This window comes from Schistocerca gregaria, chromosome 4, assembly GCF_023897955.1.
Source record: "Schistocerca gregaria isolate iqSchGreg1 chromosome 4, iqSchGreg1.2, whole genome shotgun sequence".
Taxonomy (NCBI): Eukaryota; Metazoa; Arthropoda; class Insecta; order Orthoptera; family Acrididae; genus Schistocerca; species Schistocerca gregaria.
In genome coordinates, this window is record NC_064923.1 from 404,734,007 (window position 1) to 404,752,512 (window position 18,506).

An 18,506-nucleotide genomic window follows, 5' to 3' on the forward strand; every position below is an offset into this window, starting at 1 on the left:
CATTACACTTTCATGTAAGATTTCATGGTCTGTGAATGTTTATCTTTTCATTTTATTAGTGTTTAACATGGAACAATATTTCAGACAGTATTTCAAGATGAACATTAAAATTGTGCTGTACTGTAGTGTGATGTTATGGGCCAATACAAGTGTTCCTCAGATAATCCGACCTGTTTTGCATTCCGGACATGCTCCTGGTCGTATAGGGGATGGATTAGTGAGGTTCTACAGTTCTTTACAATGTCAGATAAAATGGATGACTTCTCTCCTCCTCAAATAAATCCCAACATGCTGCATCACAAATTTTTGGTGGCTAGCATTCCAAAATCCTTAAAACATTTTAAATTTGTAAACTGGAGGTATAATAATAATAATAATAATAATAATAATAATAATAACAACAACAAAAGCAGGATGTCAAAGTATTGCACCCCAACTCTGCCAGAGAATAAATCAGTCATTTGATGAGGCTGCTTTCCCAATGCACTGAAATTTGCAGAAATTTAACCTGTCCACAAGAGGGGCAGACATAATGACCATTATCAATATTATCAACTTCTTTTAGAATGTTTGAGCAAAAGCTGCATGATCAATTAGAAAGGTGTAACAAAACTCATAACATTACTCTGAATAATCACTATGGATTTAGGAAGGGACAAAGTATTGCATGCTATTACAGAACCAACCATCAAAATCAGCAAATGACTTGATAAGTTCTGTGTAAACAGTATATTTCCTGACCTAACTCAACTATTTAATGTGATAAACCATAAGCTCACAAAATGCCTGTTTATGGTTTCCATGGAAAACCTGATTCTCATTCTGTGTCAAAAGTAGAAATCAGAGGATAGTCACATCACAAAATGGTGACAGTGCCTGTTCTAGTAGGAAGGAGATACAAGAAGGCATACCCCAGGAATCCATAATATACCTGTTATTGTTCCCACATTACTTAGACAATGTGCCACATAGATAACTTCAGAAATAATTCTGCATGCATATGACTCAACAACAGTAGTCTGCAGTAAACACAACAAAGAACTAGAAGTGAATACTAAGCAAACTCTTCAAGAAGTTTGGGAAAATAACAGTGCTATGAAACAACTTTACAGAAATACAGATTATACATTTGAGAGCAAACGAACTGCTGAATATAGATCACAGTTAAATTATGAGGTCAAAGAACTGATCACTGCAGATTCTGTTAAACACACGGGGCTTTAATAAGTACTGCAACATCTTTTTCTTAAAGCATGTTAGTTTTATTCAGGATTCCATTACCCCATATTATTCCCCACTCTTCTGCCTAAAAAATACCATTTTTCAACATAATCTCCCTTCAATGCATCGGCCTTCCTCCACCTTACTGGGAGGGCCTGTATGTCCCCATGGTGCCACTATACTGATGATGTCGGAGCCAACATTTTGCTGCATCAATACCCTCTCCGACATCCACATACTACTTCCCACAGAGTGCATCCTTTATTGGGTCAAACAGAAGTTCGAAGATACGAGATCTGGACTGTAAATTGGATGAGGAAAAACAGTCCAATGAAGTTTTGTGAGCTGTTCCTGAGTATAAAGAGTTGTGTGAGGCCTTGCACTGTCAATGAGAAGGAGCAGTTCAATTACATTTTTGTGGTGATGAACACACTGAAGTTGTTTTTTCAATTTCCTGGGGGTAGCACAATGCACTTCTGAGTTGACAGTTGCACAATGAGGGAGGACATCAAACAGAATAACCCCTCAGAGTCCCAGAAGACTGCCACCATGACTTTACCGGCTCAGGTTGTGGCATTGAACTTTTTTTTTTTTAGGGGAGTTGGTGTGGCATTACTCTGTGGATTGCCATTTTGCTTCTGGTTTGATGTGATGAATCTGTGTTTCATCACCTATGACAATGTTTGACAAAAATTGTCACAATCAGCCCCCTAATGCACATGTAATTCTGCACAGCTGGTCCTGTGTTGTAATTTATGGTCTTCTTCTATTAGGTAGCGGGCAATCCAGCAGGCACACGGCTTTGCATACCTCAACTGGTGGACTAGCAATAGAGACATACATTTGTGAAATGAGGTGTTTGTTTGTGATCCGTTGATCACTTTGAATTAGAGTGTCTGCGTGTTCCAACACTGCTGGAGCCACAGTTGTTTGTGGCTGGCCAGCACACTGGAGATTGGACAAGTTTGCACGACCTTGTAGTGATGATGACAGGTGCCTTGCCCAATGACACACCATGCTTTTGTTTACTGTCAGGTCTATGTAGATATTCTACAAATGCTTACGAATATCTGTGGTACTACAGTTTTCTGCAAAAGGAACTCTATGAACAGATCTCTGCTTGGAAGACAACATATAGAAATGAACTTTATGAAACTAAAGGGGCTGAAGTGGGAATATTCCCATGCTGCCCCACAACGAAGTCTGCATTTTTCAACCAAAAGTGGTTGAGGCAAAAATGTACTGAATTACTTATTGAACACCTCTTGTATCTTGGGATTGTTATAAATAAAAACTTGTCATGAAATGATGATGTAGTGCTTAATGAAGCAATTAAACTGTTTTGCTTATGCAATGAGAGTTCCAAATAATGTTAAACTGGAGTAGCTGTTAAGAAAACTATTTATAATGCATACTTTATATAAATTTTTGGCTATGGCATAATTTTTTGGGGTATAAAAATGCAAACCACCTCGAAGTATTTAAGCTACAGAAGAAAATCATGTGAGCTATGTTGGTAACAAACAACTGGCTATCATGCAAACCATTATTCAAAATCATCTATTAATAACAATTCTTTGTATGTTGATGCATGAAATAATCCTCTTTGAGCTGAAAAACAACATCTTTCCAAAAGAATCTGTTGCATATACTTTTGAAACAAGTACAGATCACACTGCATGTTGCCTTGTCACAGACAAAGCTTGTTTGAAAGTATCACATATTAGTTAGATTTGGTTTCAAAATAAAATGCAATTCACAGAAGTGAACTTTGAAGAGCATATAAAGAGCAAACAAATTTTATAAACAAGGAAGACAATTATCAGAGACTTGCAATCTTTACATTGCACTCTCTCTCTAGCTTGTTAAAGGATTTGGATGAAAGTTACAACTGATTCAAGTGAAATGGTCCAGTCTGGTGTTGACAATACCCAAGCAGATGGCATGATGAATGCCATCTCTCATTAGAGGCTTAACAGGGTGTATTGCCTCCTCATATAAGACCCTTGTGATGGCATCTCATACAACCAAAGATGTAGTGGAATCATTTATGAAGTTTTGATATCCTTTTTCAGATACAGAGGGAACAATGCTAACTTTTTCTAGAAATGAACTTACAGTGATCGAAGTACAACTTGTTCGTGCTGACAATGACAGCCCTTCAAAACGGCAATATCTGCTGACAAAACAATTTTCTTTCTACTTATGTTGTTTTTCTGGTGAAAAATGTAGCCAAACATCTGGGATTCGCTGAAAAATCTGTTACCTGATGACAGAAGAACAGACTTGCATTGTGTTATAATTTTCTAGTCCAGGGGCTATTTAAAAGAAAGGAAGGAAACTTACATTTAACATTCTCTTAATTAAAGATGGAGCGCATGTTCATACTGGGGAAAGAAATCAGCAATGTTCTTTTCAGAGAAAACCTCCTGGCGTTTACATTAAGAGATCTGGGAAACCACTGAAAATCTAAATCTGGTTTGATGGAAAGGGATTAGAATCACTGTCCTACCAAAAGTGTTGCTGAGCCTCCACCACTACATCATTTTGCACAGTTCAGAGACACTTAAGTTCCATAAGAAAGATCACACAGTTAATCTCTCCCTCATGATGATGATTCTGATGATGACATATGTAGAAACAGTGTAGATGATGGGTTAGTATTTGGCAGTGTTCTTAGTCAGAAGCCGGTATTGATAGCAGTTGTCCTCTTCATATTATAACCTGTTTTCTTCCTCTAAATTTCATTTCTTTACATATCTCTGCTTACACCTCATCACGCTGTAGTGACAGTATTATTTTCCAGAAACGGAATGCTCTTGATGATTTTGATATTTGTTTTACATAAAGCAATCAAATCACAAAATAATGGTAACTCAAAAATCTGTGTTGAAGGCAATGCTGCAAAGGGCTGGGGATGACTGTCAGCAAAAATATCTTCTGGCATCATCCCAAAAAGGTGTAACTGGCAGCATGCCAAAAAGGTGTAACTGAAAATTTCAATTATTGGGATGCATCATATTCCTTGGCCATACATGATGCTCCTTTTTGGGGTAGTGAGAGGATTGGAGGTATGTGGTGATACACAGAAGCCCCTTGGCCCCTCCCCTTCATCACACATTACCACCCCAGACTAGTACAAATGAACCATGTCCTTCAGCAGCGCTTTAATTATCTATCACAATGCCCTGAAATGAAGGATGCCCTCACCAAGATCCTTCCTACCCCTCCTAAAGTGGTTTTCCATTACCCACTCAACCTCCACAACATCCTTGTCCATTCCTATGCTACTCCCAATCCCAACACCTTGACAAAGGGATCATATCTGTGTGGAAGACCTGTCCAAACCATCCAACCAATACCTCCTATTCCAGTCCTGTCACAGGATTATCCTACCCCATAAGAAGCTGGGCCATGTGTGCTGGAATCATTGCACATTTTTTTATTTGTTTGGCTATGAACCAGCTGTCCATCAGGATGAATAGTCACTGCCAAATTGTGGTGAAGAGCTAAGTGGATCATCCTGTGACACAACACACAGCCATAACTGTGACACAGCTGAACATAATATGGGTTGTGCATCCACCAGTCTTCTCTGTTCCTCTACTTTTCTGCTTTCCCCCAGAGCCTCCCAATGGTGCACCTGACAAACTTTCCTACTTCCTTTTAGTACACTCTGCCAGACAGCACTTTGCAAGCCAGTCACATTCCAGGCAATTTTGATGGGCAACATGGGAAAGCCAGAGAAACAATTGTACCTATTGCTGTTCGAAGAAGTGTATCACATGCTTTATTTTTATGGTTGGGTATTGTCCAGTGGAAATATATCCTGGGGAGCTACCTGCAAAAGAGGTAGCACCTCTGACTGTAAAACCTCACTTATGTAGCAGCTGCAGTTCCAGTTGCTATCAACACATATGAAGTCAAAATTGTGTGTATACAATAGCACCTTCACAAATCAAATCTCCTGTTTTTCCAGTTTGTCACTCAACAAAGCAGGCAGTCAGATTGGAGACACTGTGGTAATGTCTAACACACATATGGCCATTTTGATGTAACATATAACACTGGTATAGTGTCGCTTAACCCTACGTCTATCAATCCAACAAATGCTGAAAGCAATCTTTAAGTGATATACTGGTTTAGTAGTTACAAGCATGGAACTGTCTGGATGTTTTGTTAAGTATTTTCACTTGTAATGAGTGTACAGAGGGACTTCAAGATCGGGCAGTAATCACAGGAGATGAAGTACCTGTGGGATTTCTTCTGGAGATTGTTCCATAAAATATAACTTGTTCTTTTATTTAAAACCTTACAATATAGGGAACATCACATAACAGAGCATACGTCAGTTTGACACCTTGTTACATGAATCTTGTACAGACTTTGTCTACTTCTGCGTGTATCTCTTGCAGTATTGATACACTATGGGCATTTATACTGGGATTGCCATGTTACTCAAACCTGAGATGATGATGCCTGGAATGTGCACAAACGCCCACACAGGTACTTCATCTCCTGCGATTACTGCACACTTCACATTTATTTATAAAAGTTCCATATATCTTGAAGCATTTCAGTTCCCGCATAGTGCAAGACTGCAGCATCAAGGAGGTTCAATCCACCTGCAGCAATATGGCCATAACACAAGAACACTTTTGGTGCGGAAATTCTTAAGTATGAGAAGTCATCCTGCTCAAATCTAAGTACATTCAAAGGTAACATCATTCCATCATTATAGCATAGTTTGAAGCATGTCTCATCCAGGAACACTTCATTTTCCCACTTGGTCCTACATTGGCACAACTTGTGTACCCAAATACGGTTTGTGGTTTCCAGATAGCAGAAGTAATGCAATAATATCCATGCCCACAGTCGAAATCATAGCAGGTACTGTGATGGTTAAAGCTTTCCCGGCGTTCTGATTGTTATGGAACATAGCAGGTACTATTAAACATTTGATGCAGACAGATCCACTTCGGTGTTCAGCCAATACCACAGCTATAACTTGATGGTTCACTACAGCCGCTGGCCGCAATGGCCGAGTGGTTCTAGGCGCTTCAGTCTGGAACCACGCGACCGCTATAGTCGCAGGTTCGAATCCTGCCTCAGGCATGGATGTGTGTGATGTGCTTAGGTTAATTAGGTTTAAGTAGTTCTAGGGGACTGATGATCTCTGATGTTAAGTCCCATAGTGCTCAGAGCCATTTGAACCATCACTACAACCACATGGCCAAGATGGTGGGTATATGTAGTATCCACACACTGCTGCATCAATCCTGTTCTACTCATGTCCCCACTGAAAAATCAGTTTCATAATAGCATGCTCTGTACAAGTTGAAAAGTCACAATGAGACAAATCAGTTTTCAGGTTATTGATCATTCTATCTAGTATGAACTACTGATATTGCACATTTTGATGTCAATGAGAAAAATATCCAGTCCATTTCCTCTGACATGCATCTTGCATAATGGAAAGGACAGAAAAATTAGAGAACTTTCGGTCTGCACAGAAAAGTACTGATAATCTTCTTCCCACAGACCATCTACTTGTCAGAAAAGGTATGTGGACTCCTCGATAATTGATGGTGATTTCAGTGACTGGTCACTGACCTGGAGGCAAACAATACTGGATCCTTTCATATAATTACTGTACACATTACATTATATTTATTTATTTATGATTAGGGTTGCCTGGCAGGCTTTGCAAACATTTTGATCACTTTCATGTGTCTCTGCATTTTGCTGTGTTTCTAACAAAGTCACATTCCTGAACACAGGAGTGTCATCTGCAAACAGCCTTATATGGGTACAGACTTTATCTGCTATGTCATTTATAAATATCAAGAACAGCAGTGGCCCTACCACATTACCTTGAGGTACGAGAGATGACAGCTGTCCTTCCAATGATGCCTCTCCTTTGAGAGGGACATACTGAGTTCTGTTCACATGAAAGTATTCAATCTCGCCACATATCTTTCCCCACATTACATATGCATCAGTTTAGCCTACCATCTGATGGTATAAAACTCTGCTGACAGCTTCTGGATGTCAAGAAGAGGGGAGAAATGATTCTGGTGCTACCAGAAACTTTATGATGGTTGCAGAGTACAAATGAAGATTTATATGAGACCTGAATTTTGCCCAGCATATTCGATCTTCAAATAACTGATGGGAGTGCAGTGGGTGGCATTGTCAACAATTGCCAATATTTCAATAGGTTCACACCCTGTCATTAATGGCATTTGTTTAAGATGTCACTTGGGTGCATTCCTGTAAGTTATTTGAATGAAGATTTATATGTTTTACAACCAAAGAGCTTGACATAACACAGACATTTTGGGCCACTAAAGAAAGAGCACATGCCTATGTTGACGCCTTCTCTCCTGGAATCAATCACTTATTGAAATCCACAATGAATTTTCACTCTGCAGTGGAGTTTAAACTAATGTGAAACTTCCTGGCATTTTAAAACTATAAGCTGGACCAAGGTACCAGGTCCCAGATTTGAGTCCTGTTTAATCTGCAAGAAAGTTTCACTTATTGATATCTCAATGTTCCATGTATCTTCCAAAACTGGAATCAGGTAGTTAATTCTTTATTAGAGTTCTAATTTTTTAATATTTTTAATTTTCACAAATGTAAATGTCTGCTGGATTGAACCCATACCAGCCACTGAAAATATTCGGCCAAAGTGTAAAGTATGTGTACTTTGTGCACACTGTCAACTTCTCACTCTTATCACTGAGTTGTGAAATGACCTGAACGTCTAGAAGAAAAATGATTATTTACATTTCCCAACAGTGAATAGGTGCAAAACGCAATTCTTCAGTTGACAAGAACTGCTACTGCCTGCTAATTACAAAATTTTGTGGAATATTTAGGCAGATGCATGCCAAGATACCAGAGTGCATTAAACTGCCCACTTCTGGGATATGGGGAGACATGCCAGCCAGCCTAGATGTGGTTTTTAGGCAGTTTCCACATCCACCAAGATAAATATTGAGCTGGTTCCCATGTTTCATCTCATATACCCAATGTGCAAACACTGCAAAAAAGACCACGTGATTACACTAGATGCAGGTAGAGGGGTAAATGAATTCCTCCCTGGAGGGGGAAGGGGTGGTGGACCTGGCAGAAGCTTTAAAATGCCTTTGGGAGTGGTGACCACATCGTAATAATAGCCTATACAAGGTTCTTTGCAAACTTGAAGAAGAACTATACCAGTATCGACCCAGCACTGGCTGGATAAAGGGCACCAGAAAGGAAGGAATTCAGCAGGTATTTTCAGAAACTACAGTATTATGCTGAAAAGGTCTGTGGTGAATTCTTGTCACATTCATTATTGATAAATACATTACTGAAAAGATATGTGAATGCTATACATCTGTCACATCACAACTATTCAAGATAGTTACCTTTACTTTGTCAATCTTGTACATATTTAAATGACTGTGCAAACATCAAACAATAAATCATTTAGGAACATTTTTGAGATGTTATTTTCTGTATTTGTTTGAAGAGCTGGCAAAAAGACAATGGTATATTAAACAGGGGACAATTGTAACAGGAGAAACAAATCTTTAGAACAATTAACTCACCACTAAATCCAGGTGTTAAATATGCAAGTCTTTTAGAGTATACCTCAGGAGGCTCTGATAGACATATGCTCTTGAGATGTTGCTCAAAAATCTCTTTCCGCTCTTCAAATGTTGGTAAGTCAATTAGGATATGACGATCAAATCTACCAGGTCGAAGTAATGCCTAATAAAAGATTAAGCCATGATTAGAGAAATGGGGAAAAACAATTTGGCAAAAAAATTGCAAATGAAATGTAGTTCACCTTATCTAACACATCAGCCCTATTAGTTGATGCAAGCATGATGACACCTTCCTTCGATGCCATTCCATCCATTTCCACTAATAGCTGATTCAGAGTCTGTTCTCCTTCACCAACTCCTCCATCAAACTGACCTACTCCTCCACTTCTTTTTCGTCCAATTGCATCTATTTCATCTATATATATAATGCAAGGAGAACGTTTTCTTGCTTCTTTGAAGAGATCTCTGAAATAGTTAAATGTATACATAAAATCTATTTGTGAGCAAAATATATATAGATATTGGAACTCATAGAAGCAGCTAGCTTAGAAATAGCAAAAAATTAAGGCAACAGGGCTAGATTAACAACAATATGACAAGTTATTAAGTTTTCAGAATCCGAGCTTAATTCAGAGTCAGCAAAAGGAAATGTTTAGAAAGGTAGCACACAGGGCAAGTCCCTTAGAGTAACAAATCCCAAGAGAAGAGATACACTATTAGAGTTTTTTTTGACACTAAAAACAAATTTTGCTGCTGTGACCTCGCTAGCAACTGGATCACTTTGTTCATTTCCATGAAATATTCTCAATCTTCTCTACTCTAACAACAAAGCTATTCAAAACTCCTAAGGGATGGGCAGCTGTAAATTTATAGGTGTGTATGTTGGTGAAAATCTGCAATGGACAAACCACATTAATTTTGTACACTGAAAAAGTCAGTAGTAGCTTATATCTCAGACAGCTCAAGGAGGTAGTTCCTAGACAAACAATAAAAATAGTTTACTACCAAACAGTTTACTACCAAACAATTTACCTCTTTCTCAGCTATGGGACTGAATTATGGGGCTCTGCAGCCGGTGTCTGCTTAAAAAGAATATTGCTAGTTCTTCCCTTTGAGGGGGCAATGCTTCTCAATTTAACTGCGGCAGCCTCCTGTTGTCATAGATAGTTTGATTTCAGTGTACCCCTATGATATAGGCTTTTGGAGAAATAAAACCTCCACTGGCAACTGGAAACAGTCTTTTCTTTTGAAGGTTTTCTCCCAACATGACCAGACGACCTGGTTCCCATTCATTTTCCCATTCTGACCAAGACAAGTAAGAACAAGTAGTATACTGCAACATTAACCTCTTAGAAGTAGTCACACTGGGTTGCAAAGACATCAACTTGTTTTTTGCATGTGCAGCCTGTGGCTTATAGCCGTCTCACTCTCTCACACCTGTTTGGAATAGCATAGTAGCCACAGCACCGGGCACATTCGGCTGCACTTGCAAAGCATGCTCTAGGACCGCAAACCTTGATGTGGCCAGCAGTAATGAAACAAAGATGCCTCTATGCAAGTGACTATTAGTACTGAATTATGAACTGCACAAACTAGAAATATAGAGATGAGAAATATAGAGATGAGAAATATAGAGATGAGAAATATAGAGATGAATGATAAGGAAAATTTCACGTTCTGTAAGAATCACTAAAGCCTGGAATTTAAGAATTGTTGATGAAACATATCAAAATACAAAAAATAAAATGGCTCTGAGCACTATGGGACTTAACATCTGAGGTTATCAGTCCCCTAGAACAACTACTTAAATCTAAGTAACCTAACGACATCACACACATCCATGCCCGAGGCAGTATTCGAACCTGCGACTGTAGCAGTCATGCAGTTCCCGACCGAAGCGCCTAGAACCCCTCGGCCACACCGGCCAGCTACAAAAAAATAGCAGAAACAGCTGAGTACCACATCAAAGTGCATCTACCAAGAATCCATGGGTGGCTGAAATTCTTTCAACAATATAGCCCATGATGGAAATGTAAACAGTATTAAAACCATTTTCGGAAAGTGATTTGTACAAACTAGTGCAAAACTTTGACAATGTGAAACCATTTAAGGCCTTTCATGTGACTTATTATTATTATTATTATTTTTGAGAAAGGGTCAAACCCACAATCCATGCAGGGCAAACCTACTTGGTGAACATGAAACCTTAATGACATTTAGTGCTGTTATAGTGTACAGAACCTTTTAGAATTTGTACATGAAGGCACACCTCTCTAACCCCCCCCCCCCCCCCCCCCCAATCGCCCCTTCCATCTATATGCACCTCCTACTTCTGGAAACACAGTTGCTAGATATTATTATTGTTGTTGTACACTGCAAATAAAGATCTTTACCTCACTCTTGCAGCTCCAAGGCCTCCAATCATCTCAATAAATTCTGAACCATTCATTGATAAGAAAGGAACATTAGCCTCTGTTGCAACAGCTTTGGCAAGAAGGGTTTTTCCACATCCTGGAGGCCCAAGAAGTAATGCTCCCTTGGGTACCTATGAAACAAATGCTGGTAAATATTCAAGACACATTAAATGAAAGGAAAATGATAAATGAGGACAGGCAAACATTCATCTGAAGATGACTAATACATTATGCAATTTTCAACATTAAAGGTCAGAAAATCACCCGTTTCGGCAAGGAGGCAAATAAAACAAACAAGGGGAAAACTGAACAGCAGTAAGGATAAGGGATGAATAGCTCCAAGGATTAAAGTATCTTTAATTAATAAGAAAGAGATTTACAAAAATTGAAGGTAACCTACAGTCAACAACTGAAACTCCAATTTCACCAGTATTGCAAAATCCCCCATCTTATTAAAAAACCAAAACTACGTTAAAAAATTACAATGCTGCAAGAGTAAAGTAAAAACAATTTTGGACCTTATTAAGCAACAGACTAACAGAAATAGTGACCCAAATTAAATTAGAATCCCACAAAATAGCACTAACAGAAATGGTGACACATTTAAATCATTGGCCATAAAATGCAATGATCACTTCTTCACAGTCGCAGCAAACATCCCATCCTTTAACAACCAACCAAATATAGATACATTACTTTGTCTTTGTAGACACTGCATGCACTAACAGGAACATTAGTTTCAAAAATTCAACCCCTAAGGAGATTACAAAAATTATGAGGTCACTAAAAATATCAATTCTGCTGGCTACAATGGGGTTTATAGCTGAATATTAAAATCTTGTGCCAGTTCCATATGACTGCCCTTAAGCCATCTTTGTGATCAATTACTTATGATTTTCTGACAGAATTATATACTTTATATTAGCACTGACCTATAAAATAACTCTAGATAACTAAGAAAACTGTTTCACTTCCTCCAGTCTTTTCAAAATTGCCTACGAAAGTGGTTCAGAATGGAGTTAAGTACTCTGGCGATAATATATTCAACTAGCTTCCAGCTAACATACACGAGGAAATTGGGAAACCCTACCAATTCAAAAGAATATTAGAAACATGTTTTACAAATCTTCTGACTATCTAGAAACAGGAACTGAAAAGTTCTGTTAGCTACATGGAAAGTAGCAGTGCTTGTTGTAAAGCTGTATGGCAAGTAGTATTTACAGGTGTAGCTATATATTTTCTTTGTACAACACTACTGTAATCATGTAAATAGAAAGCTACTAACAGCAGATAAGCAGTAGCTATTTGATATAACTGAGGACGCAGCAGCTTTCTTCCATTTTATTTTAATAAATGTAACTAGCATAACAAGAAGCATATGGAGCAGTCACATGAAAATGAGACATGTAGAAAAAAGTAGTAAACTGTTTATTATAAAGTAACTGCATAACTGTTAATATATTTATCCCACTTTGAGGCAAGACAGTCAATGCCTTCATGGATTACTGTTGCTTATGGAACCATGATTGTACCCTGATGTGCACCTCTTCATATGAAGCAAATTGAGAGTCACATAAGTCTTTTTTTCAGGGCTCCAAAAATAGGGAAATTGCATGGGGAGGGATCAGGATTGTATGGAGAATGTGCAAGGGCTTTCCAATTAAACTTCTGCAGAGTAGTTGAAACATCCTTGACAACTTGTGGGATACATGGAACATGATTGATGCCTGGCTGGCTGGCTTGATGGATGGATGAACAAATGAAAGGGTCAGATAGTACAATATTGGAAGGTGACAGAGACGGATATAAAGCTTTCTTTTTCAGTGGCAGTGACAAAAATGTAGATTAATTTTGGTAACAAACTAAGCAGAGTGAGAATAACAGGGTGGAGAATAAGTAGAATGGAAAGGGTACGGGGTGAGCAAAGGTTACGGGCAACACTGCAAGCCTCTTGCACATTACACCTGCTATTAGAATAACAGCTTTTTTTCAGTAACTGAACCCTACAAACTAGGCCAGGTGAACTAGTGGCACGGAAAACACTGTCCAGTACATCCTTAATTAGTCATTATAAAAAAAAGAATTCTTGCCTTTTACCGGTCAATGTCGCTCAGTTCCTTTCTACTCATGAAATTAAGCAAATAGATGGCTTTCCCTAAGAATGCTAGCAAACTTTTGTGCAAGTGAAGGTTGGTGTGTGTGTGTGTGTGTGTGTGTGTGTGTGTGTGTGTGTGTGTACAGAAGAGTTACAACACTAGCATCAACATTCTGCACATAACGTATTCTTTCAAATAAAAATAAATGCAGTTAGCATTGCTCATTGTGTTACAAATTCTTGCCATGTGAAGCTAAACCGGAGACATATGTTAGCAGTATCATATCTGAGCAATACTGTTGTTTTTGTTTTATTTTTGTTAATACACTGATCAGCCAGAAAATTATAGCCACAGACATATTATCAATATAAACTCTTCCATCGCGATAGTACCGTCACCTGGTGAGCAATGGCTGCTGGTCAGACACCTGCACAGTGCATGTAGTATCAATGATTGTGCTGTCCATGTGTAGAATAGAGAAGGCACACGATCTATCTTAGTTTGACCGAGGGCAGGTGGTAATGGCCCAAAGACTTGGCACGAGCATTTTGGAAACTGGACGACTTGTCGAGTGTTTGAGAGGAGTGCTGTGGTGAAGGTCTTCAGCATGTGGCAAAACCAAGGTGACACTACAGCTGGATGTCGTTGGGTTGGGCAGTCACCCATCATTGCACATGCTGGGTGTTGTAGGCTCGGCACATTGCTAAGACCAGACAGGCGACAAACTTTGGAGAAACTAACATCAGACTTTAATGCTGGGCAGAGTAAAAGTGTGTCTAAACACACATTGCACTGAACACTCCAAACAATGGGCCTCATGCCTGTGCTAATGTTAACACCACGACATCAGCAATTACAACTGAAATGGGCACGTAAACATAGACACTGGATGTTGGAGCCGTGTCAGAATGTTACACAGCATGATGAATACCCAATACCTTCTTCATCATGCTGATGAGAGAGAGCAAGAATATTCAGGGAAACAGCTACTTGACATCTATATCGTGGTGACTCCATTATGTTCTGGGAACATTCATGTGGGCATCCATGGGTCCAGTGGAGCTCATGCAAGACACCACGCTTCCATGCCACGATATGTCACCGCTGTTATAAGTGTCAACGGTAAAAATTCAGCCTATTAGGAAGGTGGTCGTAATGCTCTGGCTCATCACTGTAGTGATATAATTATAACTAACACACACACACACACACACACACACACACACACACACACACACACAGACAGACAGACAGACAGACAGAGAGAGAGAGAGAGAGAGAGAGAGAGAGAGAGAGAGAGAGAGAGAGAGAGAGAGAGAGAGAGAGAGAGAGGGGGGGTCAAATTTTTTCTACAATGGGATGCTCAGGTTGGGGGTTCAATCAGCTTCGTGAAACCAAATGATGCGGGTCCGTATGTATGAACAAACAGTGCTATTAACATGTGAGCCAATCACCATCACCATCGTTATCATCACTGTTGTCACTAACCACCACCAACAGCAGCAGCAGCAGCAGCAGCCACCATCATGAGCAATCAACATCCACTGCTGAAAAATGCCACCGTCTGACTTTTCCATGTATTATGATCATCCTTGTCAGTCCTGTACGTTTTTCTGTCACTGACGCACCTTCCACTAGGTAATTTTGTCAGCCTTTTCTTGTCTCTTGGAATCCATGGACATCCATTTGCCTGTTTCTATGATCCGCCCATCTCCATTTCATTTTTATTACAGTTATATTTACCTGATCCATTTGTTTGTTTTATTGCCCCTCTCAGTAATTCCCAAAACAGATCCCTCCATTTACCTTCGAGTGACATGCAGTCTTGGAATGGTTTTTCCTCTGTCCATATGAAAACATACTGTGGTGTGCGTACTGTAAGACCTTCGGTACACACACCATCAGATTATGTGACTTGTCGCTCTTAACGAAGTAGGCGAGTGTCAGCAATATGTCTCGTGGTCTTATCGTTGTGTGTTTATCTTCTGCCGTTAGGTCAGACGACAGAAATGCCACTTGCATGCTTAGAGTAGCAGATTGACGGTGACCAACTTTAAACAGAACTTTATTAATTTTCACACTCATTTATTAAAATAATAACAAGCATAAAAATAACTGAACTTGGTTCTGGATGCTATTTATAATTGGCAATCTGAAGTTCCTTTGGTCTTGGTACATCAATCTTATTCTCACACATCTCTGATACTTGACAAAGTGTGTATTCATTTATCTTCATGACTATGTACAGGAATATGGTAATCTTATTAGGCGCACACTGAAACTTGACTATAGATTGGTACAGACATTAATCGGAGGTCTGTACACTCGTTATAGTACCTCGCACGTTCAGGTATCACTGCGCGAGTGTGATCCGCGAGGAGAAAAGCTTCTATGTTAGCAGCAATCTCATTGGCTGCATTACATATTAATACACGGATCGGCGGAAGCAGAATGTGGTCCGTTTCTATGGCAGCACCATCTCGTAGAGCACAGACGGACGAGCGCTGTGCCTGCGCTCTTGTGCTTAGCGGGGTGCGCTCTAGTGGGAAAGATGTGTGTGTGCTGACTAATGAACTTGAATGTGGATTGATATCGCTTGAGTGCATGGCCACACAACCAAATTTCTTCGTCATCTGCAGAGCTAGTTGGCATATAAACTTGTACTACTGTAGTAGGTGTGGGCTTCGTATCTATCTTGGCCACAATAAAGAAGACCACATAAGAACGTAAAAAATCTATGTTACATAAAAGTCATTAGTACATATTGGATAAATGATACTCTGAAATGACTTTAAAATCTGTGATCAAGCAAGCTTCGAATTTGTAATTAGATACAACATGAGTTGGACATGAAATAGGTTACTGTAAATCATTTAAAAGAGAAGCTACACAATGAAAACAACAACGAGTTTTTGAGTGCAAGTAGTTCATTCAGCAAATTCACATAGTTATGGCAGGAATGTTTATAAATTTCAACTTCTTCTAAAAGATTCATTTTGCACCCTTTGTTAAATATATGCAAAACTTCCATACCAAATAAGGATGGATGGAGGAAAGTGTGTTTTTCAGTTCTAGGAAGTTGTGCCCAAGTTAATTTATTAGAATGAATGTATTTCTTGAGTAAGTGCTCACAAAAATGGGTATTAAAGCCTTCCCTGTGTGTTATATATAATAGCTCAGGCACCCATTGCATTGAATGTTACATATCTCAGATTTGAGATATTTGTCTGTTGTATGGCTTCTCATTCTTGTCACTATTTTATTGATTCTGTAACAAAAGTATGTTGTGGCTCTCAAGCTTAACAGTTTTAAATTTGTTGTACCAAACCCGTTTAATATCTGCTGTTCATTCTTTGGTACATTTGTTTTTAACGTACTTGGTTTACATATGTATTTTTTGCCAGTCCATTGTAGGATACTACCATCTGAGTCTTCTTTTGATGTTGTCTTACCAATGATTCGAGTATTTCAGTTCCGAAGATAACAGTTTAAACTGTTGAAACCAGTAAATTGAACCACATAAAGGTTTTCTTGTGCAGCTCATGAGCGACTTTTTATCTCTGTTGAAATATTCTGCAGCTGCTGAACTAGTTATGAACAAAATAAAAAATAAGACTTGCTCATAAGGTTTGATGAAGACCCCAAGAAGTCAACAATGTAACAGCAGTACTGAGGAAAAGATCAAACAAGTGGACTATAGATTTAAGAGTGAAGCACTAACTTAGTAGTTAGATTACCAGACTGCATGGCACATTTCACAGAAATGACAGGAAATGTACACCAACAAACAAGCATTTGCCTCATGAGCAAGATGTACGAAGAAGAGAACTTAATCCAGTCAATTATTAGTGATGTAAAATATTAAATGAAGGAGGTAATGACAGATAAAGAATGAGATGAAGTTATTATTAAAGGATGTGAATTAGGCAGTATCCTAAAAGGGGTACAAAATTATGAAGTCTTCTTCAGAATTCAAATATTCAATTCAATTTGAAAATAGCATACAGCATAATTTTTAGTGTGGTTCAAAACAATCCATTCTGGAGCGGGTAGCAGTTAAAAATTCACTCTGACTTACTGCAGTGCTCAACACAGGTTACGTGCTACCACAGAAGGATGACCTAGCTGATAGCAATATAAATACAGGCACAATGTCATTGTTGCATTCCTGGCATGAAGAAAACAACTGGTGTAGGGCCAGTGGCAGATACAATATATAAGAGACAGTGCATAAGCCTTAGTGAATGATGTTATGGGAAAACAAAACCAAATTTTGTGGGACCTCACAACCAGTAAATAATGATAAAGTCTTCGATAAGCTGCTAATGTTATTAGATTCAAGAAGCCTAGTCACAGATACATTGCAAAAGGTGATGGCTGGTATGTGGAAAGTAATCTGTTACATGTGCTGTGCATGTGGAGAGTAAGATGTGAAGGAACAAATTTCAGGCACTAGGATGTACTAGTATTTTTAACTGGGGTCTCACTGCTCACCCATTGTGTGTGACGTGTTTAACGGAGTGAAACTTCCATTTGCATTTGCAATGGCTGTGGGGAAAAAAGAGCAAAACGACACAATAAATGTACTCAAAACAAATGTTAAAATGAGAAGGATGAGAAGCCTGGCTGAACGGTGCTACATACTGGAAGGAAGAGCTCATTTGAATTTAAGGAAATGTCGTGAATGCTACACTGGGACAATACTCATTACATGGCAACCAACCATGCAATGGTGATGAGAGTGTGATGTACATAGCAAGGCCACAGCAACCACCACCCTGAAGGTTTCACTCACCCACCGCGTCACTAGGTGATGGCATGGTCACTATCAAAGGTACCTCCACACAGTCACTTGGCTGCAAACAGACCTGGCTATATCCTGGCAACTACACAGTATTTAGGCTTGCGTCAAGGCAGGCCATGCCAGTTCTGTTTGGTTCACTTCAGTTCAGTTCAGTTCAGTTCAGTTCAGTCGTTTGTGTTCTTTCGGCCAGGAGCTGACCGCAATGGTGGATCATCTATCAGAATTCTCACTAAGGAATAGTCATGACCTTTTATGTTTTACTCCAGTCAGTAAGTCAGTATCTCTGCCAAACCATTGCTTATGCACTGGGAACATGTGTGGACTTTAGTATTAGTTGTCATAAGGATTTGTGTTATTAACTTCTTATTCT

General features: G+C 39.0%; 1 protein-coding gene across 3 annotated transcripts in view; it reads right to left on the reverse strand.

Annotated features, from left to right (window-relative positions):
* Positions 1–18,506, reverse strand: part of LOC126266882 (paraplegin) — an 86,494-nt gene that overhangs the window by 28,108 nt on the left and 39,880 nt on the right. For all 3 annotated transcript variants that reach the window (XM_049971548.1, XM_049971546.1, XM_049971549.1), the window contains exons 6-8: positions 11,216–11,367; positions 9,065–9,287; positions 8,823–8,985 (exon numbers count right to left, since the gene is read on the reverse strand). In XM_049971548.1, coding sequence (XP_049827505.1) covers positions 8,823–8,985; positions 9,065–9,287; positions 11,216–11,367 — 538 coding nt within the window. The remainder of the gene's footprint in view (positions 1–8,822; positions 8,986–9,064; positions 9,288–11,215; positions 11,368–18,506) is intronic.